At 43.8% G+C, this 27502-nt stretch overlaps 1 protein-coding gene across 4 annotated transcripts in view; it reads right to left on the bottom strand.

Moving 5' to 3' along the window:
• Positions 1 to 27502, bottom strand: part of LOC143815682 (complement decay-accelerating factor-like) — a 166914-nt gene that overhangs the window by 98285 nt on the left and 41127 nt on the right. For all 4 annotated transcript variants that reach the window (XR_013223779.1, XM_077295193.1, XM_077295194.1 and 1 more), the window contains exons 4-5: positions 14229 to 14420; positions 3570 to 3669 (exon numbers count right to left, since the gene is read on the bottom strand). Coding sequence is in view for 3 of the 4 variants with exons in the window: in XM_077295193.1 (XP_077151308.1) it covers positions 3570 to 3669; positions 14229 to 14420 (292 nt within the window). In the remaining variant the exon portion in view is untranslated. The remainder of the gene's footprint in view (positions 1 to 3569; positions 3670 to 14228; positions 14421 to 27502) is intronic.

The following is a 27502-nucleotide window of genomic DNA, read 5'->3' as shown; positions in this document are numbered from 1 at the left end:
TAGACTCCAATACACAATGTGAGCCCCACATAGCCTGCTATTTACATACAAAGAACCCATAAACATGGAAAAAAAAAAAAACTAACAAGAAAAAAAACACTCGCCTCACTCCACTTCCCCGGGCGCACTGACACTCTGAAGTGCACAGCTGACTTGATGAAAATAAGTCATCACGTGAGCTGTGTCACTCGCTGATTAGTTGAAAAAGGCGCCAGTGGACCCTCACCACCAATGTATTCACCACGGTCTACATCCAGAGGATGCATATAACGCTGACAGCGGATGGATAGCGGGCAGGGGAGGGCACTGTGCTGCCCGTGGGCCATGGGTTCAGCCCTTCGGCTGTCTCGGTTCACGGAGCTGGACTAGAACAGCCAGTGGGCTGCACTTTGCCCAGGTCTGCTCTAAAGCATAGTTTGCAAGTGGGCCACGCTTACCTAGGTAATTGGACACTTAGACTGCAGTTTGGTAGCAAGCTGTACACTATATAATTAAAACTCCCTACATTCTTGTAAACAGAGGATTTTTTTAAAGATGTAAATTACAAAGTTAATTGTTTTTTACATGCACTCTGCAATTCTACATAGATTCGGTGCATTTGAAATAACCAGACTAATTTGTGTCGCTTCTTAACTCTTTTAAATCAAGATGCTTAAAGGGGTTTTCTCCAAGCTTTTCGTAAAAATCTGCAGTTACTCTGTGTGATTGCAGACTTCTGAGTCTTTATAGTACTGTGTTGGCTCTGCTGTACCGTGTTGGTTATGATCTCACAGCAGAGATGTCTGTGATGAAAGCAAAGTGTCAGTCATTACATATTTCACACTAGTAATTCCCCTTTCATTCTAAATAAGCTTTGAAGGCAGATTCTTAACACTTCATTTAGATTGAGAAAAACGTGGATTTCTCTGGAATAAGACATCGGAATGCAGATACAAAGTGATCAAATTATTCCATGTTCTATTACCTACATGAACAAGTAGACCGCTTAGGAGGGCTGATCCTGCTGACAAATTGCCTTTAACTTATTTATGATGGTTGTTAAAACTATTATACTGACTATCAAAGTCCCCTGCTGAAGCTCTGCTCACTTAAAAACAATGCTTCTCGTAGCTGAATCCAAAAAGAGAAAAATGGAAGACAATAGAGCAAAATAGAGTCTTACCCAGAGAGAGGATATGAGAACGATAGGTGTCGGGATGTGCTCACCTGGCAGTGTTGTGCACCACAACACCAAATAAGGCTCAGTGGAACAGCAGCTGCAGATCCAGGATACATACAATGGAAAAAAGACCATGGAGAATGCATCTAACTGAGCTGCTGAAGACACCAAATGATGAAAAAAAAAAAAAAAGAGATCCAGGAGGCAAAGTGATTAAAACTGCGGTTTTATTAGTAAACATATTTCAAAGTTCACAGACTTCTTCATCAGTACAAAATCACATTGCATGGAGGAGTGCATACACATTTGTTAGAATATGATGTATTTTAAATGTGTACACTCCTCCTTGCAATGTGGTTTAGTCCAGATGAAAAAGTCTGTGAACTTTAAAACCATGGCTATGGAATCAGTAAGCCAAACCTCCGACTCAGACTCCTTAATTTCCATGACCACGACTAAGGCTACAAAGCCCTGCCAGGGCTGTGGAGTCGGTAAGGTAAACCAAACCTCCGACTCCTCAATTTCCACGACACCGACTTCACCAAAATGGGCTCAGACTCCGACTCCACAGCCCTGTTTGAAACGTGTTGACTAATAAAATAAATAAAACTACAATTTTCAAAACATTGCCTCCTGGATCTCCTTTTTCATCATATGATGTCTTCGGGAGTGTAGTTAAAGATCCATCCTTCATGGTTTTTCCTTCTATCTTGTAGCTGCAAGGTGCAGCTGCACTGCTACAGAGTTGTCATCCAGCAAGCACATAGGAAATGTCATGGAGAGGGGAAAGTTGACGGGAACTAAAAAAGCTGACCCTTTTCCTCCCCTCCCTTCACAATGAAATTTGATCATGCCCATCATATATTCGATACAAAAGAAGGGTTGGTATCTGTTTACTGTGGCTAATGGACATGGGTTGATTAGTAAAAAGATACAGAATCTGAAAATTTCAAGATTTCCATTTTTAATTTAGATTGAGATAAGAAAATAAAAAAAGGCAACATTTGAAAACAATATTACATTTAGCATAAAAACCTTATTTAACCCCTTAACGGCCACTGATACTCCTTTTAATGGCGGACGTTAAGGGGCCTTATTTCTCAGCGGAATAAATGTATAGCGCCGCCCGGCGACAATTCCCATGGGTTTCAGCTGTACATGACAGCTGACACCCTGCAGTATGGGCCCCGGCTGGTTTGGGAGCCGATCGGGGTCGAGTAACCCCTTAAATACTGCTGTCAATCACGATAGTGGTATTAAATTGGTTGCAAGGAGTTCACAAGACCCTCTTAGTAACCATGGGACCCCCATGATGAAAATCGCGGGTGCCGATGGCTACCATGGTACCCTGTCATGTGCCCCTAACAGCCGCGGTTGGAATTGCAATCCATCCGCGGCTGTTAACATGTTAAATGCCGCTGTCAATCTCTGACAGGCGGCAGTTAACATGAACGTGCCGAAGTGCATCACAGCCCATGCCCATCAGCGACTGTGTCACATGACCATGGGTCGTAGCTAAGTTGGCATGACAACCCAGAGACCCCGGTCGTGGTCATCATCCCATGGTCAGTGCTCATAGCAAATGAACATTGCTGCTACATAAAGAAGGGATCAAGCCTGCTAGGTTTTGCTCATGCGATAAGATGATTATTGAAGCAAGAAAAAAAATGTTAAAAAATATAAAAAGTTAAAATCACTTCCCTTTTGCCCCATTCAAAATAAAACAATTAAAAAAAACAAAACATATTTGGTATCGCCGCGTTCAGAATCGTCCAATCTATCAATATATAGAAAAATATTAATCAGCGTAACGTAAAAACATCAAAACGCCAGAATTACTTTTTTTGGTTGATGCAACAACAATAAAATGCAATAACGGGTGATCAAAAGATCATATCTACACCAAAATGTTATCAATAAAAACGTCAGCTCGGCACACAAAAAATAAGCCCTCACCCAGACCCAGATCATGAAAAATGGAGACGCTACGAGTCTTGGAAAATGGCAACTTTATTATTTTTATTTTTTTTACAAACTTTGAATTTTTCCATTTTTTCCCATTTTCCAGTACACTAAATGGTAATATCAATGGCGCAGTTCAAAAGTACAACTCGGCCCACAAAAACCAAGCTCTCACATGGTCATTTTGACCGAAAAATAAAAAAAAGTTATAGCTCTGGGTAGAAGGGGAGCAAAAAACAGAAATACCCCTGGTCCTTAAGGGATGAAGAATGAACCTGTGACAGGACAGCAGGGGAGTTAGTTTTCATGCAACCAATCTAAAACAAGACCCTGTTCCAAGCTATGTAAATTCAAATTTAGTCTGAAAGCCTAGCCAGTTAATTGCATAATCTGTGAAAATTGCTCTTTACCAACAGCTTAAGTGTATAGTGATCAAATTTCTCCTCACCCTTCATTACATTTATACGTCACTCTGGAACCAAATCTGAAACCATCTGGCGCTTCAAAATCACCATTCTCTATGTCTCCAGGATGCCCACAATCTCTGTCTGCAAAAAAAAATAAAAAATTAAACTGCAGAATGGTAATGACTTATGTTGTAGAATATACTGTGCTGATGATTCTGTTAATAGTCCGTAACATAATGGTTGTTATTTAGGAGGTTGTTTAACACTTTCGTTTATGAGCTTCGGCCACCGCCATCAGGGGCTTATCTACAGCATTCTGCAATGCTGTAGATAAGCCTTCGATGTAACCTGAAAGATGAGAAAAACAAGGTAGATTATACTCACCTGGGGGAGGGGCGGTCCGGTCCAATGCACGTCCTCTTCTTGTCGCGGCTCCTGCGCAGGCATACTTTATACGTTATTTGCCCTGTTGAGGGAAGAGCAAAGTACTGCAGCGCGCAGGCGCCGGGAAAGGTCCGAGGAGACCAGCGCCTGCGCACTGCAGTACTTTGCTCTGCCCTCAACAGGGCAGATAAAGTACGCCTGCACAGGAGCCGTGACAGGAAGCAAGGAAGAGGATGTCATTGCATGAAGATGGGAGGCACCAGACCCGGACCGTGACGCCCATCGGACTGGACCGCACCAGACTGCCCCCCAGGCGAGTATAATCTAACTTATTTTTCTAATCTTTTAGGTTACATCGGGGGCTTGTATACAGCATTACAGAATACTGTAGAGAAGCCCTAAAGGCTGCAGCCTATATACGAAAAAGTAGGTGACAGATTCCCTTTAATGACCCTTTAATACAGCAGTTATTCCATGGCAGTTAGTCAGGGCAGGAGTCAGGTAACCCACACTCTGCTCACCTGTCTATCCATGTGCTTTACTCCTATCCTCCTATGTTCCCTTGCAATCCACATTCACCGCCCAATCCCCCCTCCACCACGACTCATATACATCAGCTCCTCTCTCCTTCCCTCTCCAATGTACAGCTCCCATGCACTTCTCACCTTCCTGAAAAACCTCAGCCCATCTTGCCCAAACACACTGCACAAAAAAAACTTCATACACTTCCAAAAACTACTTGCTTTTTATCTTCTTACTCCTTCTGATTTCGGGGGACATCTCCCCCCAACCCCGCTCCCCCATCCTCAACTGCTACCCTACCTCATATCAAAACCATACTAACCTTAATAATATTACTTGCACTCCCTCACCTCTCTCTTTCAATTGTGCCCTTTGGAATCCACGGTCTGTATGTAACAAGCTTCCTTTCCTGCACAACTACTTTGTGAACAACTCTCTGAATCTGTTGTCCCTCACTGAAACCTGGATCCAGGACTCTGACACTGTCTACCCCGCTGCCATTTCTCATGGTGGCTTACAATTCTCCCCTTCCCCGAGACCCACAAACAGACCTGGTGGTGGAGTCGGTATACTCCTGTCCCCACAATGCACGTTCCAGGTTATACCCCCAGTTCCATCACTCTCATTCCCTTCTTTTGAGGTCCACATTATCAGGCTCTTTCGTCCCCTCTCCCTCAGAGTAGCGGTCGTATACCGGCCCCCAGGCTCACCCACCCACTTCCTGGACCACTTCTCAGCCTGGCTGTCGCACTTCATGTCCTAAGAGCTTCCAACCCTTACCCTGGGAGACTTCCACATCCCCATTAACAGCCCCACTTCCACATCTGCATCCCAGCTTCTATCACTAACCACTTCTCTAGGCCTCTCACAGCTCTCAACCTCTGAAACACACAAAGACGGTAATACCCTGGATCTGGTCTTTGTCCGGCTCTGTTCAATCTCCTACCTAGATAACTCACCGCTTCCCCTCTCTGACCACAACATTCTATCCTTCACACTCACATTTCCTCCCCCACCCCAGCACTCTCCTACCTACAACACATTCAGAAATCTACATGCCATTAACCCTCATACACTTTCAGACTCCCTACACTCATCATTGTCCCCAATCTCCTATTTTTCATGTCCTGATCTGGCTGTACATCACTACAACGACATTCTCAGAAGCACCCTTGACCAAGTAGCTCCCCTCACCCTCAGAACCTCCAAACACAGAGTGAAACAGCCCTGGCTCACATCGCAAACCCAATTTCTCCAGCGATGCTCTAGGAGTGCTGAACGCTTATGGAGGAAAACACGCACACCAGAAGACTTCACACACTTCAAATTTATGTTAAGGACCTATAAGTCTGCCCTTCACCTCGCCAAACAGACCTTCTACACCACCCTGATCTCCTCACTATCCAACAACCCCAAGAAACGTTTTAACACCTTTCACTCCCTCCTCAGGCCAAAAGCACAAGACCCTATCACAGACATTTGTGCTGATGACCTGGCCTCCCACTTTATAGAGAAAATAGACAATATCCGTCAGGAAATCCGCTCCCAGACACCAAGTGCAATGACTCCCATCCCTCCCTGCATTTCCCCTGGCTCACTCTCCACATTCGATCCCATCACAGAAGAAGAAGTCTCCAAGCTCCTCTCCTCTTCTCGTCCGACTACATGCACCACCGACCCCATTCCCTCACACTTCCTCCAGTCTCTCTTCAGTCGTCAAAACTCGCCTAACTACAATCTTTAATCTCTCCCTCTCCTCTGGCATTTTCCCCTCCTCCTTCAAACACTATCATTACTCCATTACTAAAAAAAACCACCCTCGACCCATCCTGCACAAACAACTACAGACCGGTCTCCAATCTCCCCTTCATCTCGAAACTCTTGGAGCGCCTGATCTACTCCCGCCTTACCCGTTACCTCTCCACTCATTCCCTCCTAGACCCTTCACAGTCCGGTTTCCACCCATTACATTCGACAGAAACGGCACTCATCAAGGTGACCAATGACCTTCTGACAGCAAAATGTAACAGTGACCATTCTGTTCATTCTTCTCGACCTTTCTGCAGCTTTCGACACTGTTGACCACCCTCTCCTACTCTCTAGGCTCCAGTCACTAGTCATTAAGGACACTGCTCTCTCCTGGTTCTCCTCCTATCTTTCTGACTGCTCCTTCAGTGTTCTGTTCTCTGCTTCTACTTCATCTCCTCTTCCTCTCACTGTTGGGGTACCTCAGGGCTCAGTCCTTGGCCCCTTCTCTTCTCCCTCTACACAGCCCCAATTGGACAGACCATCAGCAGATTTGGCTTTCAGTACCATCTTTATGCTGATGACACACAACTATACACGTCATCCCCTGACCTTACCCCCGCTGTACTACAGAACGCCACTGACTGTCTGCAGTCTCCAACATCTTGTCCGCTCTCTATCCGAAACTCAACCTCTCCAAAACTGAACTTCTTCTGCTCCCGCCTTCTACTAACCTCCCTAAATCTGACATTTCCCTCTCCGTGGGTGGCACCATAATAACACCCCGGGCAGCAGGCGCGCTGTCTGGGTGTTTTGTTTGACTCCAATCTCTCCTTCACATCCCATATACAATCTCTTGCCCGCTCGTGCCGCTTACACCTAAACAACATCTCTAGAATCTGCCCTTTTCTCACCATGGAGACAACAAAAACCCTCACTGTCGCCCTGATCCACTCCCGCCTTGACTACTGCAATGCTCTATTAATTGGCCTCCCCCTAACTTGACTTTCCCCTCTCCAGTCAATCCTTAATGCAGCAGCCAGGGTTGTCCATCTGGCTAATCGTTACTCCGACGCATCCGCTCTCGGCCAGTCATTACACTGGCTGCCCATTCATTACAGAATACAATTCAAAGTACTTGTTCTCACCCACAAAGCTCTCCACAGTGCGGTACCCCAATACATCTCTTCCCTCATTTCGGTCTATCGGCCTAGCCGACTGCGACGCTCTGCAAATGACTTTCGACTAACCTCTGCACTAATCCGTACCTCCCACTCCCGACTCCAAGACTTCTCCCGTACTGCGCCAATCCTCTGGAATGCTCTACCCCAAGATATTAGGACCATCCACAATTTGCATAGTTTTAGGCGCTCGCTCAAAACACATTTGTTCAGAGCGGCCTACCACATTAACTAATCAAACTAATCAAAGTCATTTTATGCTTGTGTGTGTGCAGCCCATTCACTACTTCCATCTATCCCCCACCCCCTGAAGATGGCTGGACCATCATTGTAAATACATAATTGTAACTACACACCTGTACTTTGTATCTCCTCCACCTCATTGTAGATTGTAAGCTCTCATGAGCAGGGTCGTCTTATTTTGCTTTATTATTGTATTGTTAACGTTGTTACCTATGACTGTTGTGTTTGAAGCTGTTAAACTGTAAAGCGCTGCAGAATATGTTGGCGCTATATAAATAAAGATTATTATTATTATTATTATTAATGACAAAGCCTTTTTTTTTTTTTTGACAATTCTGTCACTTTATGAAGTTATAACTATGGAACGCTTCAACGTATACCACTGATTCAGAGAATGTTTTTCTGTGACATATTGTACTTCATGTCAGTGGTAAAATTTCTTTGATATGACTTGCATTTATTTATTAAAAAAAATAAAAATTTGGCAAAAATTTGGAAAAGGTTTGCAATTTTCAAACTTTTAATTTTTGTACCCTTAAATCAGAGAGTGGCGTGACACAAAATAGTTAGTAGATAACATTTCCCACATGTCAACCTTACATCAGCACAATTTTGGAAACATTTTTTTTGTTAGGACGCTATAAGGGTTAAAATTTGACCAGCGATTTCTTATTTTTCCAACAAAATTTATAAAACCATTTTTTAAGGACCACCTCATTTGAAAAGTAAGTTTGGGGAGTCAATATAACAGAAAATTTCCAAAGTGACACCATTCTAAAAACTGCACCCCTCAAGGTGCGCAAAACCACATTCAAGAAGTTTATTAACCCTTCAGGTGCTTCACGAGAACTAAAGCAATGTGGAAGTAAAAAATGAACATTTTACTTTTTTCCCCAAAAATGTACTTTGGAACCAATTTTTTTATTTTCACAAGGGCATCAGGAGAAAAATGGACAACAAAATTTGTTGTGCAATTTCTCCTGAGTACGCCAATACCCTGTATGTGGGGTAAAGCCACTATTTGGGCACATGGCAGGGCTCAGAAGGGAGAGAGCACAGTTTGACTTTTTAAACGCAAAATTGGCTGGAATCAATGGGGACGCCATGTCGCGTTTGGAGACCCCCTAATGTACCTAAACAGTGGAACCCCCCCAATTCTAACTACAACCCTAACCACAAACCTAACCCCAACAGTAATCCCAACTATAACCGTAATCCCTAACTTTAGCCCAACCCTAACTTTAGCCCAACCCTATCCCTAGCCCCAACCCTATCCCTAAGCCACAACCCTAACCCCAATTTTAACCCCAACCCTAACCCTAGCCCCCATCCTAACCCTGGCCCCAACCCTATCCCTAGCCTAAACTTAGCCTAACCCTAAATTTAGACCAACTCTAATGGAAATAAATACTTTTATTTTATTATTTTTACCTAACTAAGGGGGTGAAACAAGGGGGTTTGATTTACTATTTTCTATATTTTTATCAGTGTGATAGGGTCTATCACAGTGATCAAAATGAACCAATAGAAAAAAATGTCCTATTGGTGCCAGTCGGCAGACCTCGGCAGGGATGGGAACCCCATTTTTCTCTCCTCTGATGCGCGATCACATCAGAGGAGACAGAAATGAAATGGGAAATCTGTTTTTTTGCGGTCACCGCTATTCTGTTAATAATGACGATCGCAACACTGGGGTGGGTAAAAACCGACCCAAATCACGTTCTCTGGTGTCTAAGCTACCCCTAGTAGCCGAGACCCTGGAGAAATTCTGATGTTGGGGGGTGCTAGATACTTATTTCTCAGCGCCATTAAAAAGCAGCGCCGAGGCATAAGTACCCGTTACTGCCGCTGTTAAAAGGAGTATCGGCAGTCGTTAAGGGGTTAAATGTGTAGGCCTGTATAAATCACATGCCATCAGATAAAAGCCATACTCACATGCTGCACACAGGTTACTCACAAATTTCATGGATATTTTTGGTTTTGAAAACTTTTTTTTTATTTAAATTGGATGTGATTAACATACTTAATTCACTATATCTGGAGTGAATAATTTTGGCACATACCTTTGTTACGCTTTCGGTCCCAACAACTACTACATATATCTGTGATGCCCCCCGAAGAAGCGTAGAGCGAAACGTGCGTTGTGATCCCTCCTGTCCACATCTGCCTAAGGTTGGTCCTCTTAATTTCCTACCATGGTTTACTCTCTATAATTTGTATAAATATCTTTTCATCCTGGATGGGATTTACTTATATATAACTACAAGTATCATTCTATGAAAAATATATATGCTGTTTCACTAGTTCTCTAGGTGCTTCCTTATATGTTAGTCTAACTAATGGCAATAATTTTTTATGGCACTTGCCACAAATATGTATTTGCATATTAGTATTCAGTTATAGATTGCACTATGCACTTTAGCACCTTATTATTATTTTTAGGTGTATTTTGGCCTATATATCTTGACATAATTTGCTTGTCCTATGGTGTATTTAGTTAATCCTTCTTATATTCATATACATCCCACTGACCAGGTGGTTCAGTTCGCACATCTGATTTTTCTGCAATTACTTGTGGTATTTTTTATGACTGGTTCATACTCTGTATGTATATTTATTATAGTTAGTACTTGCTGGCTTATGAACTAGTTCTATCTGGTCCTTCCTTTGGCATGTACGTGGTACTTGTGTGTCGTCCTTCATTTTAATTGTTGTGTTATTCATATCTATTTATATGCAATTTGATTTTATATAATTACCTGTTTGGGAACAAATATTGTATTTTTAAATAGAGGAGAAAATCCAGCTTCCAAAAATATCAAAATTTATTGAAGATAAAATCCAAGATCCAAAAACATGGTTCACAGGAGAAGAAATGGCAGCATGCCGATTGATTCACTGTGATGTGTCACAGCTGTTATTTAAACCTCATTCTGGTGCATGGTGAGCAGCTTTGAAAAAGAACTTAGTGTTCGAAACATGTAGCATGCTGCCATTTCTTCTCCTGTGAACCATGTTTTTGAATCTTGGATTTTATCTTCAATAAATTTTGATATTTTTGGAAGCTGGATTTTCTCCTCTATTTGTTCCATTGCCTTACGTGAAGACTGCACGTTATCCGGGCTTCCCCACAACAAATGCCTAGTAGGTGAGCTGGTTTTGTTACATTTTTTTTTTTTTCTCTTTTATTGTATTTTTAAGTCAGCTGTAACGTCATTTTCTTTTGGTTTTCTTATACTCCCTATGACGGAGCTTATACGCATGGACTTCTTTTTGGTTTAACCCCTTCATGACCCAGCCTATTTTGACCTTAATGACCTGGCCGTTTTTTGCAATTCTGACCAGTGTCCCTTTATGAGGTAATAACTCAGAAATGCTTCAACGGATCCTAGCGGTTCTGAGATTGTTTTTTCGTGACATATTGGGCTTCATGTTAGTGGTAAATTTAAGTCAATAATTTTTGCATTTATTTGTGAAAAAAATGGAAATTTAGCGGAAAATTTGAACATTTCACAATATTCAATTTTTTTATTTTTATTCTGTTAAACGAGAGCGTTATGTGACACAAAATAGTTAATAAATAACATTACCCACATGTCTACTTTACATCAGCAGAAAAAAACATGTTCCAGCTTCTTAAAAATAAAATTGCATTTATTGAAAAATTCTTAAAAAGTGCATGCTCCACGGATCTTACAATAGCCCTGGGAGGAAAGCGACGCGTTTCGACTGCAACCGCAGTCTTTATCCAAGCTGATCTATCCCAAAGCCCATGTGGACATATATAGTACTATGCGCCAATAAACAGGAAGTAACACATCACATGATTAAAAGGTCCTGAAAGGCTATAGCAATTGCATACAAATGAACACATGGAAAAAAAACACAAATAAATTACTTAGAACACAATAGAATATTAATTACTGGATTTTAGACAGATTTCAATAATGAAACATTATCTAATTTCTACGATTCAAGCCGCCCGGAAAACGTGTGCCCAAAACAAAAATCCAATAAGCTTCCCGGGTTAATAACATTGTATGGATATCTCCACCCCGGTAAGGTTTTTTTATTTTCTCCAGACCCAATACACGAAAAAATGAAGAATTCCATGTGTGATGATCAATGAAGTGTTTAGCCGCAGATGAAATGTTGCGATTTGTATTTTTTGTAATGTCATATAGATGTTCTGTAATGCGATTTTTTTTAATTTTCGTCCAGTACACCCTATATAGGACTTGTCGCATGCGGTACAGTCAATTTTATAAACAACATTCCGAGTGTTGCAATTTATAAAATCTTGTATTTGGAATGAGTTAGGGTACCGTCTCACTATACGATTTACCAACGATCACGACCAGCGATACGACCTGGCCGTGATCGTTGGTAAGTCGCTGTGTGGTCGCTGGGGAGCTTTCACACAGACCGCTCTCCAGCGACCAACGATGCCGAGGTTCGCTGGTAACCAGGGTAAACATTGGGTTACTAAGCGCAGGGCCGCGCTTAGTAACCCGATGTTTACTGTGGTTACCAGCGTAAAAGTAAAAAAAAAAAAAAAACGTACATACTCACCATCTGATGTCCGTCAGGTCCCTTGCAGTCTGCTTCCCGCTCTGACTGAGTGCCGCCGTACAGTGAGAGCAGAGTGCAGCGGTGACGTCACCGCTGTGATCTGCTCTCACTTTCCGGCCGGCAGACAGTCAGAGCGGGAAGCAGACTGCAAGGGACCTGACGGACATCAGATGGTGAGTATGTACGGTTTGTTTTTTTTTACTTTTACGCTGGTAACCACGGTAAACATCGGGTTACTAAGCACGGCCCTGCGCTTAGTAACCCGATGTTTACCCTGGTTACAAGCGAACGCATCGCTGGATCGCTGTCACACACAACGATCCAGCGATGACAGCGGGAGATCCAGCGACGAAAGAAAGTATCAAACGATCTGCTATGACGTACGATTCTCAGCAGGGTCCCTGATAGCTGCTGCGTGTCAGACACTGCGAGATCGTAACTATATCGCTAGAACATCACGAATCGTGCCGTCGTAGCGATGAAAATGCCACTGTGTGACGGTACCCTAAGTATGGTTATAATTTTGAAAAGACTTCATAGTAACCATGTGTTTGCATGTCGAACAATTAATTGTGTTGCACTTGAAACAGCCTTTGCATTTTAGCCATGTAGATTGCGGTCTATCTGAGACAAAAACACTTGGTGATAAAATGCTCCCCAAAGTGGGTGCTTTTCTGGCAACGAAATCGCAGCGTGTGCACATACCCTAATTCTAACCCTAGCCCTAACCCTAGCCCTAACCCTCGTTCTAACCCTAGCCCTAGTGTAAAAATAAAAGTAAATATATTTTCTTTATTTTTATTATTGTCCCTACCTATGGGGGTGATAAAGGGGGGGTTCATTTACTGTTTTTTTTTTATTTAGATCACTGTGATAGGTTTTATCACAGTGATCAAAATGTACCTGGAACGAATCTGCCATTTTGGAAGATGGCGGCGCCCATGGAGCAGACGGTCGGATACCGGGAAGCTCGGTAAGTATGAGGGGGGGATCGGAGCACGGGGGTGGGGGGATCGGAGCACGGGGGTGGGGGTGGGGGGAACGGAGCACGGGGGGGGGGATCGGAGCACGGGGGGGTGGGGGAATCGGAGCACGGGGGGGTGGGATTGGAGCATGGGGGTGGGATTGGAGCACGGGGGGTGGGAGCAGACAGGAGAATGGGGGAGCGGACAGGAGAATAGGGGGGAACGGACAAGAGAATGGGGGGGAACGGACAAGAGAATGGGGGGGAACGGACAAGAGAATGGGGGGGAGCGGACAGGAGAATGGGGGAGCGGACAGGAGAATGGGGGGGAGCGGACAGGAGAATGGGGGGAGCGGACAGGAGAACGGGGGAGTGGACGGAGGGGAGCGGAGCACAGGACGGAGGACTGGGGAGGCGATCGGTGGCGGTGGGGGCAGATAAGGGTTTCCAGCCATGGCCGATGATATTGCAGCATCGGCCATGGCTGGATTGTAATATTTCACCATTTTCATAGGTGAAATATTACAAATCGCTCTGGTTGTTGAAAGTGAAACAGCCAATCAGGGCGATCGTAGCCACGAGGGGGTGAAGCCACCCCCCCCTGGGCTGAAGTACCACTCCCCCTGTCCCTGCAGATTGGGTGAAATTGGAGTTAACCCTTTCACCCGATCTGCAGGGACGCGATCCCTCCATGACACCACATAGGCGTCACAGGTAGGATTGGCACCGACTTTCATGACGCCTACGTGGCGTCACTGGTCGGGAAGGGGTTAATTACATCTATCTGTGCCCATTAATTTGAGTAACTGGCCAATGATTGGTAGTTTGCAAATTTACAGGTGTGTGTTCTAGGGTGTGGGTTCTAGTATTTATGAGAAAATCATTCTTGATCTCATCCATGGTTAATAATATACACCTCATGAACAAATCCGTAATTAGTCCATGTACATGTGCCCTATGAGTTTTTCTACTTATTTCCAATATCCAGGTCATGCAGAAACCAACACACACTGTAGAAAACATTCAGCTTCTATATTTCGATATACAAGCTAATTAGACCAAGAAGTTAAGGCAGATCATTTACTTACGTGTGCAAAAATCACTTGGCGCTGACCATGACAAGTTGTCAAGGCAGGTGACTGAATTGTCTGAGCCGGGAACACGCCTGAAACCTGGCCTGCAATCATAGCTAACTTTGGTACCAGGAAGGAAGATATCTTTTGAAAGGTCACTTTCTTTTGGAACTGCAAAACTAAGCCTTTCAGGAACACCACAGGCTCCTAATAAAAAAGTAAAAACAAAAAAATACAAATTGATATATCAAATACAGTACTTTACAAAATATGGATTTGCAACTACGGTAAACAACTCTTGACACTTTCACTGGCTCTAGTGAGCAGGCCAATTATCGCACTTTTCATATGTAGAAATAAAGCTTTGGCGACTAAATAATAAATTGTTATTAATCCTAATTAATCCTAATTAATCCCATTATCAAAATGCCACGCACTTAATACACATGGGCAAATTCATGTAAATAATGCATAACAATTAATATTAATTGCTACGAGTGTGACCCACGCAGGAAATAAGATTTTCCATACCTCCATAAAAGCTTTAAGAAGCAAACTCTACGGACTGCAGATTGCCAAATGTGACAGCTCTTTATATTTCTCGTAGGAGTGGGAGGTAACGTAACCCTTGAATGTATGTGATTAGCATACTTGTGGTTATGTGTCATCCGCTCCTCAATGTTCTAGAGGAGAGTAAGAGTGGCATCCCCGCTGATAAGCTGATCTGGTCCTAATGTTGGCAAAAATTAGTTTTTATGTGTAAAAACTTTGATGAAACAGGCCTGTGTGTAGTATAAGCTTTCAACCCTCAGTACAATAGCCTGTTATCAGCCATCTGGCAATGCTGCTAATGGGTGTCCATACACAGACTGACTTGGCTGCAATTAATATTTGCAGGTGTACGTCAATCAGGAATATAGGTCTGAATATATAAAACACAAAGCTTGTAGATGGGCCTATTTCCAGTGACTCAGTCATTAGAGCTGTTGCTTTGCAAAACTCTGCAGATGTTCAGTTTTTGGTAGGATTTTTGAACCCAGGAACACAAAGTTTGTATGTTTTCTGCGTATTTGGGTGGGTTTTTGTGCCACACTTTAATGACATATAGATCAGCAATTTAGATTTTTAGATTGTTAGGCCCAATACGGACAGTGATGAAAAGTGTTGTAAAATTAACGGTGCTATATAAGCGAGATCAAATAAATACAAATAAATAATAGTAGAAAAAAAATCGTAACAGTGGAGAAAACGCATGGCAGAGGTGTAAGCTGTGACTTCCCTGGTTACTACCCTTTTGTGTTTTTCACTACAGACATTTTATAACAACAATGACAATATCACAAAACTCAAACTCTCAATGTGAATATAGTTTGAGAAGGATTGCTAATCGCAGCGGAAAATTCATGAAATATCAGTATGTTTTATTTCCCCAACTTCAATCATATTGCTTAACAGTTTGCATAGCATTGGAGATATACTGTATATAGATATTAATATTCCCACTTGCAATAGAGGGTTATTGTCTTGTTATATAATGGGTATATTAGAGAGCATGAAAATAAGCAAGCTTGCAATGGACTTGCTTTTTCTGAGTTATCATTCTGCCACAACAGCTTTTATTTTACATTGTTTATAAGTCATTGGCAAGGACACCGACCACCAGAACTGGATGAATATGCACAATAACTACATTAAACGCTTAGGAGTTAAAGGCGTTTTCTGCCGCTTCATTTGACCCATGACAATAGAGCAGTTAATAACTACTGCACCTGCCTGTAACTCCTTAGGCTCTTAGGGAAAATAAGCAAGTACCCGGATAACCCCTTCAATGTAGTGAAACAGTATGTCGTATTACCCAATTTGCCAGCTTCTAAAGCTACAAAAAGGTAATTTGCGACCAGAGAGTGACTCGATTTCCTGTAGACTGTAGTGGGAATCTAATCCCTTTCACCTAAAAGGCATAACCTCCTAACTTTTGAAAAATAGAAAGAGGGACAAATCATTCTGGCGTGCACAGCGTCCAATGGGAAATTTTCACGAAGCCCTTAGCCACATCCATTTACCATTTCTTCTACCCTCACAGGAGGAGATTATATCAGAGGGGCGGTGGCAGTGAGGGACATTCAGTAGACGGTCGAGACTGTAGGGCGTACACCCAAATCCGGCAAACCCACTGTATCCAGGACATTTTTGAACAGAGATGAGCAAATAGATTGACAGGACTCCGGTCCAGCGTTCAGGTAAGTTGTACCAGGGGCTGGACGAAAGGCCAGCCAATCTCTTAACTTCTAGTTACCGCTATCCCTCTTATTTCATGCTTTTTTTATTGCAGATGTGAAAAAGTGGATTAAGTAATTTTTATAGTACAGGAAAGTTTGGATTCTGCAGTTTACATTTTTTTTTTTTGCATCATAAAATACCCAGAATTTATGCTACATGGGAACGCGGCCTAAATTTCAAAGCAAAGCACTGAGGTTTTGATGGTTTCTTCTCTAAAGGCTTCTGGGTGGAGCTTGAAAAATACACATGCAAAACAAAAGTGAAGTTTCATTTTTAAGCACAGAAACTTTCCTTTACTAATAAAGTATTAAAAAATGCTGCTTCACATCTGCACCAAAAATGTATCAAATAAGAATGAAAACACATAAAAAAACACAGCAAACCCGCAATAAATTTGAGAAGATTGTTTTTGTGTTATGCATTTTGTACACTTGCAGAAAACGTCCAGAAAAAAAAGCATTAAAAAAACACAGCATTTATAGCCTCAGCAATACAGGGTGGGCCATTTTTATGGATACACCTAAATAAAATGGGAATGGTTGGCGATATCAACTTTTCAAATGTGTTTCAGATGCTGCACATCTCATATCTTCACAGGATAGACAATTGCCTTTAGATGACCCCAAAGATAAAAGTCTAAGGGGGTCAGATTGGGAGACCTTGGTGGCCATTCAACTGGCCCACGATGACCAATCCACTTTCCAGGAAACTGTTCATGTAGGAATGCTTGGACCTGACACTCTTTGGGGTCATCTGCAGGCAATTGTCTATGCTGTGAAGATACATGATGTGCAGCATCTGAAACAACGGATACTGGAAGCCTGCGCTAGCATTTCTTCTGCGGGGTTGATGTAAGTGTGTCAAGAGTGGGAGGAGATGGTTGCATTGACAATCCAACAGAATGGGAAGCACTTTGAACACATTTTATAAGTGGTCATAAACTTGTAAATAACTCATGAAAGAATAAAGTTACGTTAAAACCAAGCACATCATTGTTTTTCTTGTGAAATTTTCAATACGTTTGATGTGTCACATGACCCTCTTCCTATTGGAAAAAACAAAGTTGGATCCAAAATGGCCGACTTCAAAATGGCCGCCATGGTCACCACCCATCTTGAAAAGTTTTCCCCCTCCCATATACTAATGTGCCACAAACAGGACGTTGATATCACCAACCATTCCCATTTTATTTAGGTGTATCCATATAAATGGCCCACCCTATACAATTTTATTACCGTATATACTCAAGTATAAGCTGAGTTTTTCAGCACATTTTGTGTGCTGAAAATGCCCCCTTGGCTTATACCCAAGTGAGGGTCCCAGAAGACGGAGGGGGGAGCGGCAAAGTCGGAGAAGCGGGTCACAGGTGGAAGGAGCTGGCTGCGGCGGCTAATGCGTGTGCCCCTTGCTAAAGAGAAATTAATATTCATTTCTCTGTAATAGAGCACACAGTGTAAGGCTACGTTCACATTTGCGTTGTTGCGCGCAGCGTCGGAGACGCATGCGTCATGCGCCCCTATCTTTAACATGGGGGGCGAATGGACATGCACCGGTATGCGTTGTACTGCGTTTTTCGACGCATGCTTCATATAGACGCACAAGACAGGGCGCAGGGGACGCTACTTGTAGTGTTTTCCCTGCGCCAAAAGTCCCGATCTGTAGGATCTTACGACAACGCATGCGTCGCAAAATGTTGCGTTGTGTACATGCGTTGTTGGTTGCGTCGCCGACGCTGCGCCCAACAATGCAAATGTGAACGTAGCCTAAGCCGACGGCTTCCAGCAGCGGTCGGGCGATCACGTGTGTCCGCTACTTAAAGGGAAGGTACCGTGTTTGTAGATCATTAGTAAATCACTAATGTAGCATAACATGCTGTTATAACCAAGTTTTGAATGCATGTGAAACACATTTCGTGTGTTATGTGAGTTTAAAGAAGGCACTGGGGGCTGACATCTTGGTTTCAAAGCAGTAGCACGACACTATCCGTGTCATAATACGGCACTTCATGGACGCAGGAGATAATAAACCGCCGCTGACCCTATCTTTAACATTGCAGCCGCATTAGCAGTGAGCTGGGCACGCCTCTGTGGGCTGCACAACTCACTGTTGTAGGTGTGACTGGCCACCATTTTATTATAGTCCAGTACTATCTGCCGAGCTCCACTTACTCTCTATCACAGGACAGAAGCGCACTGGAGCCGGAGGATGGAGAGTGGGGAGTGCGGGTGATTTACCTCCGTGCTCCTCTGTACTCCAGGCACTACACGTCCTGAGCAGACATCCTCTGCTCCGGCTCACACGCTGCCCTGTGTGCTTTTCCTGCTCTGTCTCTGCCTCCCCACTCACACACAGTGCCAGTGATCTCCGGTAAGCTGCATTCACAGCCTGCAGAGAGGGAGCTGACATCTGGAAAGAGAGCAGGACAGCTGACAGGACAGGGATTAAGGTAGGGGAAGGGGGATGGCAAGAATGTTATTCACAAAATGGGAGAGAAATAGAATGCCCACAGCAGGGATCATATAGCCTTCCCCCATATATCTCCTCTGTGATCTCCCATAGACCAGCACACTGCTATCCTGTCACCCTGCTCCTTCCCCCATATATCTCCTCTATGACCCCCCATAGACCAGCCCACTGCTGTCCTGAAATACCCTGTGCTGCAGTCACTCTGTTCCTTCTCCCATATATCTCCCTCTGTGACCCTGGAGGTGATTGTCTCTCCCTATGGGTGCTGTCTCTCACCCCATGTGTAATCTCCATCCCCCTGTGCCTGTTGGCTCTCGCTTCTATGCACTCCTCTCCCCCTCCATGTCTCTCCCCCAATGGGTCGCTCTCTCTCCTATGCATTCCTCTCCCCCTGCATGTCTCACTCCCCATGGGTCGCTCTCCCTCCTGCATGTTTCTCTCCCCTTGGGTCGCTCTCCCTCCTTTCCCCCTGCATGTCTCTCTCCCTATGGGTCGCTCTCGCTCCTATGCACTCCTCTCCCCCTGCCTGCCTCTCTCCCCACTGCATGTCTCTCTCCCCCAGGGTCGCTCTCCCTCCTCTTCCCCTGCATGTCTCACTCCCCATGGGTCGCTCTCCCTCCTATGCAGTCCTCTCCCCCTGCATGTCTTTCCCCATTGCACACACAGCTCAGTGCGTGCGATAACACGAGCTGCGGGGGTCATGCTGTCACATGTCAGCGTGACCCCACAGCTGTGACTGTCACCTGCGGTTACGTTACCGCCGGTACTGTCGGTCACAGCGCTGCGGGATCATGCTGACAGTTGTCAGCGTGATTCCGCAGCTGACTGTGACCTGCAGCGGTGACCTGCAGTAAAAAAGCAGGCACAGACCGATGACACTACTGCTCCCATTGGGCTATGTCTGATAGGAGAGTAGTATCATCTGTCGGTACCTGTGCTCAATTTTTATTTTTTTTTTTAAAGTAACATTACATACATATTCACATAAAAATAAAAACATTATACTCACGGCGGCGCACTGATCCACCTCCTGTCAGTGTATCGCCAGCTGTCTTTGAGAGCAGTCATATCACTGATGTGACTGCTCTCAAAGTGATCAGGATTGTCGTGGGACATTATGGATTATCATCTCGGCGGACAGGTGAAGAATGTTTGTGGTTTATTTTATTTTTGTTGCAGGATTCGGGGATTATGCGTTCGGTAAGTATGGTTTAATTAAGATTAAGAAAAAACGTTATTCTGGCTGTGTCTTTATTTACAATATACATCAACCCCACAAATATGAAACCAACTTGCCACCGCTACAGGGCAAGTGGGAAGAGCCGGGCAAAGTGCCAGAAAAGACGCATCTAATAGATGCGCCATTTCTGGGGCGGCTGAGAGCTGATGGTTTTTAGCCTGGGGAGGGGGGGGGGATAAATATCCATGGCCCCTTCCTAGGCTATTGATATCTTGCAGCGGTTTGCATAGCCTTTGCTGGTTATTAATTATAGGGGGACCCCACGTCATTTTTTTTGTTTGGGGCCCCCCATTTTAATAGCCAGTAAAGGCCAAGTATACAGTTGTGAGCATGTGTCAGCTCGTGAGCACACTCCCTCCATAGACCAGCACACTGCTCTCCTGAAATACTCTGTGCTCCTGTCACCCTGCTCCCTCCACCATATATCTCTCTGTGACCCCCCCGTAGCCCAGCACACTGCCATATGGATCACACATAATGCCGCCATATCTATTTATCACATAATACGCCCATAAAGACCACACATACCGCCATATATATTTATTACATAATACTGCCATATAGATCGCACATGATGCCGCCATATATATTTTTTACATAGTACTGCCATATAGACCACACTTGATGCTGCCAAGTATTATGTGTGATCTGTATGGTGGTATTATGTTTGACCAGTATGGTGGAATAATGTAAACAATATAGGACTGTATTATATGATAACTATATTGTGGGATTATGTGTGATCTATGTGGCATTATTTATGTGATTATTATATGGTGGTTTTATGTGTGATCTACATGATGGTGTGTGTGATCTATATGGTATTATGTGTGATTATATGGCAGTATTATGTGAGAAGTATATAGCGGTATTATGTGAGTATATGGCGGCATTATATGAGAACACTATGGCGGTATGTGTGATCTATATGACAGTATTATGTGAGAACTATATGGCGCCATTATGTGTGATCTATATGGCGGTATTATGTGAGAATTATATGATGTTTAAAGCCTAGGAAGGGGTTAGTACCCATGGATCTTACCAGGCTATGAATATCAGCCCGCAGCTGTATATTTAGCCTTTACTGGCTATTAAAATAGGGGGACCCCAAAAAATGACATGGGGTTCCCATATAATTATAACCAGAAAAGGCTATGCAGACAGCTGCGGGCCGATATTAATAGCCTAAGAAGGGGCCACCAGCTCAAAGCCACCCCTGAAATGGCGCATCTCTAAGATCCGACAATTTTGGCACTTAGCCTCTCTCTTCCCACTGCCCTGTAGTGGTGTTATATGGGTAATATTTGTTACGTTGATGTCACCTTTGTATTGTAAGGTGACATCAAGCCGGCTTAGTAATGGAGAGGCGTCAATAAGACACCTATCCATTACTAATCCTATAGTTAAGGGGTTAAATAAACACACAGCTAGAATAAAGTATTTTAATGAAATAAAACACTACAGTTTCCCATCTTTATTATTCAGCTAATCCATGCAACGCCCTCGATCTCCTGTAAAAAATAAAAAATAAAATAGTAAACCAGCAGTATACTCCCTGTTCCCGCACACACACACACAAACGCAGATACACACAGACACGCACATATTCACAGCTCACAGTCTCCGCACACACACTCTTCCTCCTCCCTATCTGCAGCATTTATAGCACGCAACTCCGCAGCAAAACCAGATTTTTAAACCTGCAGTTTTGCTGCGGATTTGCCTAACTCAATGGGTGCAGAAACTCTGCAGATCCACAAAAAGAATTGACTTGCTGTGGAAAATAAAACCCTGCAAATCCGCGCGCATTTTTCCGCAGCATGTGCGCAACAATTCTCAATTTCCCATTGACTAACTATGGTTGTGAACTACATTGCAGATTTGATGAAATTCTGCGCATCCAAAAACGCTGCGGGAAAGCATCAAAATCCGCAACGTGTGCACATAGCCCAAGTGTATCACCCCTGCTATTCCATGTGTATCTCTCTCCCCATCGCGCTTCATGTGTCTCACCCCTGCTATTCCATGTGTATCTCTCTCCCCATCACGCTCCAAGTGTCTCACCCCTGCTATTCCATGTGTATCTCTCTCCCCATCACGCTCCAAGTGTCTCACCCCTGCTATTCCATGTGTATCTCTCTCCCCATCACGCTCCATGTGTCTCACCCCTGCTATTCCATGTGTATCTCTCTCCCCATCACGCTCCATGTGTCTCACCCCTGCTATTCCATGTGTATCTCTCTCCCCATCGCGCTCCATGTGTCTCACCCCTGCTATTCCATGTGTATCTCTCTCCCCCCATCACGCTCCATGTCTCACCCCTACTGTTCCATGTGTATCTCTCCCCACCACGCTCCCTGTGTCTCACCCCTGCTGTTCCATTTGTATCTCTTTCCCCACCACGCTCAATGTGTCTCACCCCTGCTATTCCATGTGTATCTCTCTCCCCATCATGCTCCAAGTGTCTCACCCCTGCTATTCCATGTGTATCTCTCTCCCCATCACGCTCCAAGTGTCTCACCCCTGCTGTTCCATGTGTATCTCTCTCCCCATCACGCTCCATGTGTCTCACCCTTGCTATTCCATGTGTATCTCTCTCCCCATCATGCTCCAAGTGTCTCACCCCTGCTGTTCCATGTGTATCTCTCTCCCCATCACGCTCCAAGTGTCTCACCCCTGCTATTCCATGTGTATCTCTCTCCCCATCACGCTCTTTGTGTCTCACCCCTGCTATTCCATGTGTATCTCTCTCCCCATCACGCTCCATGTGTCTCACCCCTGCTGTTCCATGTGTATCTCTCTCCCCATCACGCTCCAAGTGTCTCACCCCTGCTGTTCCATGTGTATCTCTCTCCCCATCACGCTCCAAGTGTCTCACCCCTGCTATTCCATGTGTATCTCTCCCCTTCACGCTCCATGTGTCTCACCCCTGCTATTCCATGTGTATCTCTCTCCCCATCACGCTCCAAGTGTCTCACCCCTGCTATTCCATGTGTATCTCTCTCCCCATCACGCTCCAAGTGTCTCACCCCTGCTATTCCATGTGTATCTCTCTCCCCATCACGCTCCATGTGTCTCACCCCTGCTATTCCATGTGTATCTCTCTCCCCATCACGCTCCATGTGTCTCACCCCTGCTATTCCATGTGTATCTCTCTCCCCATCACGCTCCAAGTGTCTCACCCCTGCTGTTCCATGTGTATCTCTCTCCCCATCACGCTCCATATGTGTCTCACTCATCATTCTACATGTCTCGCTCTCTCCCATCAGTCTCTCTCAGCCATACCAATGTATCTCTTCCCTCCCTTTACAATGCCTGGCCATTCACTGCAGACCTGGATCTCCTCCTTATCTTACTGATGGATGAGTCACAGACAGCTCTGCTCAGATAATGCTGCTCCATACACACCACGTCTTCACTCTTCCTCCAGTCCACCATGCCGCTGAGCCCACTGTGTTCTGTTTCTCTGTAAACAAGCTGTGTTTCTGATGCAGTAATTGCTGGTGATAGTAGGTTACAGGGCAGTCACACACAAAATGGCGCTGCCCTGTGATGCTGCTCTTCATTCTGCCCCAGGGATATTAGACCACCCAAAAGGGGAGAGAAATGGTTATGCCAGCAGTTACTGCCCCAATTTTCCAGCTAACAGTAAAGCTCGTAAGTCTTACTATAGCTGCTTGAGGTCTAAAACGGAAAATGCTCCCCCTAGTGGTAAATATATATATTTGTATGAAAATATATATTTTTCACATAGAAATGTTTGCAAACAGTGCAAACATTGCATGAATACATTTACTATTTTAAGCTTAATTTCACTACAAGAAAACTGGTGACACCTTCCCTGTAAGAGAATTTTTTTAAAATGTTTTTCTGATGGGGGTCAAGCAAACCAGGATATGAATGAGACACCGGAATATGGATGAGGAGCCAAGCATACCAGGATATGGATGAGGAGGCCATGAAAACCGGGATGGGGATGAGGAACAATGCATACCCAGCTTATACTCGAGTTAATAAGTTTTCCCAATTTTTTGTGGTAAAATTAGGTACCTTGGCTTATAGTTGGGTTGCCTTATACTTGATTATAAATGGTAATTTTTTAATGGGTTTAACAGAGAAGAAAATCAGTCATGCTATTTTTCACATCATTTACCAACCACCATTAACCCCTTAACCCTCAAGGGTGGTTTGCATGTTAATGACCGGGCCAAGTTTTACAACTCTGACAACTGTCCTTTTATGAGGTAACAACTCTGGAACGCTTCCATGGATCCCGGTGATTCTGACACTGTGTTCTCGTGACATATTGTACTTCATGGTAGTGGTATTTTATTTGATATGACTTGCGTTTATTTATGAAAAAGTGTAAATTTGGCGAAAATTTCGCAATTTTCCAACTTTGAAGTTTCATGCCCTTAAATCACAGAGATATTTCACACAAAATATTTAATAAGTAACATTTCCCACATGTCTACTTTACATCAGCACAATTTTGGCATCAAAATAATATTTGTTAAGAAGTTATAAGGGTTAAAAGTTGACCAGCGATTTCTCATTTTTACAACACAATTTTTATTTTTTATTTTTGTTTAGGGAGCACAACACATTTGAAGTCATTTTGAGGGTTCTATATGATAGAAAATACCCAAGTGTGACACCATTTTAAAAACTGCACCCCTCAAGGTGCTCAAAAAGACATTCAAGACATTTATTAACCCTTTAGGTGCTTCACAGGAATTTTTGGAATGTTTCAAAAAATTTACTTCAGATCCAATTTGTTTCATTTTACCAAGGGTAACAGGAGAAATTGGACTGCAAAAGTGGTTGTGCAATTTGTCCTCAGTACGCCAATACCCCATACGAGGGGGTGGGGGGGAAAATCACCATTTGAGTGCATGGCAGAGCTCGGGAAGCGAAGGAGTGCAACTTTCGAATGCAAGCTTTGATGGAATGGTCTGCAAGCGTCGTGTTGCGTGTTCAGAACCACTGATGCGCCTCAACAGTAGAAACCCCCACAAGTGACCCCATTTTGAAAACTAGACCCCCCAAGGAACTTATGTAGATGTGATGTGAGAACTTTGAACCCCCAAGTGTTTCACTACAGTTTATAACGCAGAGCAGTGAAAATAAAAAATCTTTTTCCCCACAAAAATTTTTGTAGCCCCCACATTTTTATTTTCCCAAGGGTAACAGGAGAAATTGGACCACAAAAGTAGTTGTCCAATTTGTACTGAGTACGCAGATACCCCATATGTGGGGGTAAACCACTGTTTATGCGAACGGCAGAGCTCGGAAGGGAAGGAGCGCCGTTTTACTTTTTCAACTCCTAATTGGCTGGAATTGAGATCGGACACCATGTCGCATTTGGAGAGCCCCTGATGTGCCTAAACAGTGGAAACCCCCCAATTCTAACTCCAACCCTAAGCCGAACACACCCCTAACCCCATCCCTAAACACACCCCTAACCCTAATCCCAATCATAACCACACCCCTAACGCTGACACACCAGTACCCACCCTAATCCCAACCTTAACCCCAACCGTAAACATAATCCAAACCCTAACCCCATCTCTAGCCCCAACCCTAACTTTAGCCCTAACTCTAACCCTAAGGTGAAAATGGAAATAAACACATTTTTTTCATTTTATTATTTTTCCCCTAACTAAGGGTGATAAAAGGGGGGTTTGATTTACTATTTATAGCAGGTTTCTATGTTTGGCAGCTGTCACACACTACACCGTGTGCAGAATTATAAGGCAAGTTGTGGGAACTGTCTCCTAATCTGAACTAGCCACTGCACCCTCTGAATCCCCTGTGCATCTATCCCTCTTCTATCTGCTGATTTCTCCCGAATATCCCCCATTCTCTGGAATTCCATGCCTCAACACGTCCGATTATCCACCACCCTCGGATCCTTCAGACGGAACCTGAAAACCCATCTCTTCAGGAAAGCCTACAGTAACCGAGCCGCCACCTCACCACCGCCAGAGCCGCCGCCGCCTCACCCCTACATTCTGTCTCTTCCCCACTATCCCATAGAATGTAAGTCCGCAAGGACAGGGTCCTTTCCCCTCTGTACCAGTGTGTCACTGTAAACCTGTTTACTGTAAATGATATCTATAACTCTGTATGTAACCCCCTTTCTCATGTACAGCACCATGGAATTAATGGTGCTATATAAATAAATAATAATAATAATAATAAAGTTGTATTTTAGAGGATGATTTTTATTATTAATCATCAACTATGTTCTCAGTCAACCCAAAAGACTCAAATATCAAAGCTTAATATTTTTGGAAGTTGGGAATGGTTTTTTTTTAGATTTGGCTATCTTAGGAGGATATCTGTTTGTGCAGGTAACTATTACTGGGCAGAATTATTAGGCAACTTAATAAAAAAAACAACTATAATCCCATCTCACTTGTTTATTTTCACCAGGTAAACCAATATAACTGCACAAAATTTAGAAATAAACATTTCTGACATGCAAAAACAAAACCCCAAAAAATTAGTGACCAATATAGCCACCTTTCTTTATGATGACACTCAACAGCCTTCCATCCATAGATTCTGTCAGTTGCTTGATCTGTTTACGAACAACATTGCGTGCAGCAGCCACCACAGCCTCCCAGACACTGTTCCGAGAGGTGGACTGTTTTCCCTCCCTGTAGATCTCACATTTTATGAGGGACCACAGGTTCTCTATGGGGTTCAGATCAGGTGAACAAGGGGGCCATGTCATTATTTTCTCTTCTTTGAGACCTTTACTGGCCAGCCACGCTGTGGAGTAGTTGGAGGCATGTGATGGAGCATTGTCCTGCATGAAAATCATGTTTTTCTTGACCGATACCGACTTCTTCCTGTACCACTGCTTGAAGAAGTTGTCTTCCAGAAACTGGCAGTAGGTCTGGGAGTTGAGCTTCACGCCATCCTCAACCCGAAAAGGTCCCACAAGTTCATTTTTTATTATACCAGCCCATACAGGACCCCACCTCCACCTTGCTGGCGTCTGAGTCTGAGTGGAGCTCTCTGCCCTTTACTGATCCAGCCTCTTGCCCATCCATCTGGCCCATCAAGAGTCACTCTCATTTCATCAGTCCATAAAACCTTTGAAAAGTCAGTCTTAAGATATTTCTTGGCCCAGTCTTGACATTTTATCTTATGTTTCTTGTTCAAAGGTGGTCGTTTTTCAGCCTTCCTTACCTTGGCCATGTCCCTGAGTATCGCACACCTTGTGCTTTTTGTTACTCCAGTAACGTTGCAGCTCTGAAATATGGCAAAACTGGTGGCAAATGGCATC

Source organism: Ranitomeya variabilis, chromosome 3 (genome assembly GCF_051348905.1).
Source record: "Ranitomeya variabilis isolate aRanVar5 chromosome 3, aRanVar5.hap1, whole genome shotgun sequence".
NCBI classification, from domain to species: domain Eukaryota; kingdom Metazoa; phylum Chordata; class Amphibia; order Anura; family Dendrobatidae; genus Ranitomeya; species Ranitomeya variabilis.
The sequence above is the reverse complement of the archived record's forward strand: the minus strand, read 5'-3'. Positions and strand labels throughout refer to the sequence as shown.